The 2,500-nt window shown below is 38.5% G+C and overlaps 2 protein-coding genes across 4 annotated transcripts in view; both read left to right on the top strand.

Annotated features, from left to right (window-relative positions):
* Positions 1 to 2,500, top strand: part of LOC144957777 (N-acetyllactosaminide beta-1,6-N-acetylglucosaminyl-transferase-like) — a 114,446-nt gene that overhangs the window by 21,941 nt on the left and 90,005 nt on the right. The gene's annotated exons all lie outside the window — the stretch shown is intronic.
* The window catches only part of LOC144957776 (adhesion G-protein coupled receptor G2-like), a 53,068-nt gene that overhangs the window by 1,770 nt on the left and 48,798 nt on the right, over positions 1 to 2,500 (top strand). The window contains exon 2 of the mRNA XM_078889191.1: positions 272 to 412. Within this exon, the coding sequence (XP_078745317.1) occupies positions 272 to 412 (141 nt within the window). The remainder of the gene's footprint in view (positions 1 to 271; positions 413 to 2,500) is intronic.

Below are 2,500 nucleotides of genomic sequence, written 5' to 3'. Positions count from 1 at the left end.
ACAACTACAAAATCAACAACAACAAAAACAACAACAACAACAACAACTACTACTACTACTACTACTACTACTACTACTACTACTACTACTACTACTACTACTACTACTACTTCTTACTAATACTACTACTACTACTACTTACTACTACTACTACTACTACTACTACTACTACTACTACTACTACTACTACTACTACTTTTTAAGAATTATATGCTTATTTTCCATTCTACCATCTAGAAAAATAAAATACATGCTTATTCTCTCTTACCAGTCTGCGTTATAAACCGACTGACCGGTCTCGGAGATATAGTCAAACTTATTACTAATGCAAATAATTGTAATCATACAATCGTAATGTGCAAGCTGTTGGGTGGATATCGTATTGTGAGGCCAAAGAAAAACATAAACATTGGTAAGTTTACAAGTTAATACATATAAATTCGTGCATTATCGCATCATTCTGTTGTTTTTTTTTTGTTCGCTGAAGAAGGGGTTTGAGCCCGAAATTTTCTATATTTGGTATTTTTGTATTTTTGAAGCTGTTATAAACATTTTTGTTTATTAATTTTTACATAGATGTTTGAAAGTTTCTCATTTTTATTACTATCGACCTGAAACGTTGAAATTCGTGTGGCAAAAAGATCAAATATTTACATTTATGTTGCCAACATTACATTTTGATCAGTAAAATTCTAATTGCTTTGCACAACAATCAAAAACCTAATGCCAAATTGAGTGATTTTGTTAGCTCTTGATTTCTTACGTAATTGGTTTCACGTTTGGTGCAAGGTCTTTGTAAACGAACAAGTTTGTTTTGTATCGCTTTGATTATGCCCCACTTGCTTACAACCTTATCGTTTGACAAAGATATTGTAAGTCAGTAGTCATATGGGGTTCCTTTTGGTGCAAAAGTAATTCCACCATCATAACGCGATTGTAATCAAGTAAGATTGTGTTCAGCAAGAAAACGGTGCATACTTCTATTCAAAAACTCAAAAGCTGACGGCATCTTTCAAGAGATGAAAAAAAGGGGTCTGCCAAGAAAAATCTCATCGCGATGTGGATAAGTTCATCCAAGTCATTGTCCGCAGCCTTTGATACGATCGACAGAGGAAAACTTTTGGAGATATTAACAGACATAGTAGACGAAGACGAGCTCCGAATAATCCGATTTCTCCTCAGCAACACAAAGATACAACAAGGATATACGGGGCCACAAAACAGACGCAGTTCGAAAGTAACATCGGGACCCCCAAAGGAGATAGTCTGAGCCCGATTCTGTTCACAATATACTTAGAACACGCTCTGAAAGAAGTTCGAAAAGTCATTCCAAAACCAACGACTCATATTGAGAATGCAATCCCTAGAGAAATCGCCTATGAAGATGATGTCGATTTTATTGGATCAGCAAATATAGACATAATACAAAATACCCTCATGAAATATAACCTCCAAGTCAATGCCAATAAAACCGAATTTACAACAATATCGAGGAACAAAGAGGAATGGAAAAGAACAAAGAAAGTCGGCTCACTAATTGGAGACACCGAGGATGTACAAAGAAGAAAACAGCTATCAAACGCCGCACTCAGTAAACTCACCAATGTATGGATTAGAGGTGACAAAATAAAGAGAAAAACCAAACTGAAACTGTACCGTGCTCTTGTAAGAACCGGTACTTCTGTATAACTGCGGCACTTGGGCGTTGACAAAATCCGAAGAAGAACATCTGGATGCCTTCCATCGCACACAGCTAAGAAGGGTACTGGACATCAAATACCCAAAAAAGATCTCAAATGAATCACTCTATAAGATCACAAAAGAAAGACCAATCTCCCTTGACATTTTACAACAACGATGGCAACTTTTCGGTCACATACTACGCAGGGACAAAAACATACCAGCTAACCAAGCCATGTCGGGATACTTCCAAAAACACGGGAACCTTTTCAGAGGAAGACCGATCACAACACTCCCTGTGATCCTAAACAAAAACCTCACAACACTTGGACAAAGCATTAGTCTCATAACAGCAGGGGACCTTGAAAATCTGAGAACCCTAGCAGAGGACCGGCAATATTGGAGACACCTCACACAGGAAATACTGGAAACAGCCAAGGCGACCCGATCTTTCGGTCGAGACGCGAAAGGCATCTAACAACAACAACAACAACAAGTCATTGTTACCCAAATATATTCTGCCTATGTCGAAAATTTCGCTCAGTGCTGCTACTGACACAATGACTGGGATAGTGTGAGTCGTTGAACTGTTTCCTGTTGAAGATGATTTTAATCTACCATCCAAGAAACTGTGCGTCTGTTCATTTGCGTGCTTGCGCGTGTATATCTGAGTGTGGGTTTTGAGTTTAAATGAAATAGCTGGGTCCGTACTGGCATTCTTTAAGGATGTGCTCCATGGTCTGCTCTGGGCATCCACACGTACACTAGCTGGCCTCGGCCGCCACTACATTTTCATTCTTCCAGCTATTCTCCCACGTTT

The sequence above is a fragment of the Berghia stephanieae genome, chromosome 12, assembly GCF_034508935.2.
Source record: "Berghia stephanieae isolate SIO BIC M18660-M18661 chromosome 12, UCSD_Bste_1.3, whole genome shotgun sequence".
Classification (NCBI taxonomy): domain Eukaryota; kingdom Metazoa; phylum Mollusca; class Gastropoda; order Nudibranchia; family Aeolidiidae; genus Berghia; species Berghia stephanieae.
Note: the sequence above shows the minus strand (reverse complement) of the source record. Positions and strands in the feature narration are given on the sequence as shown.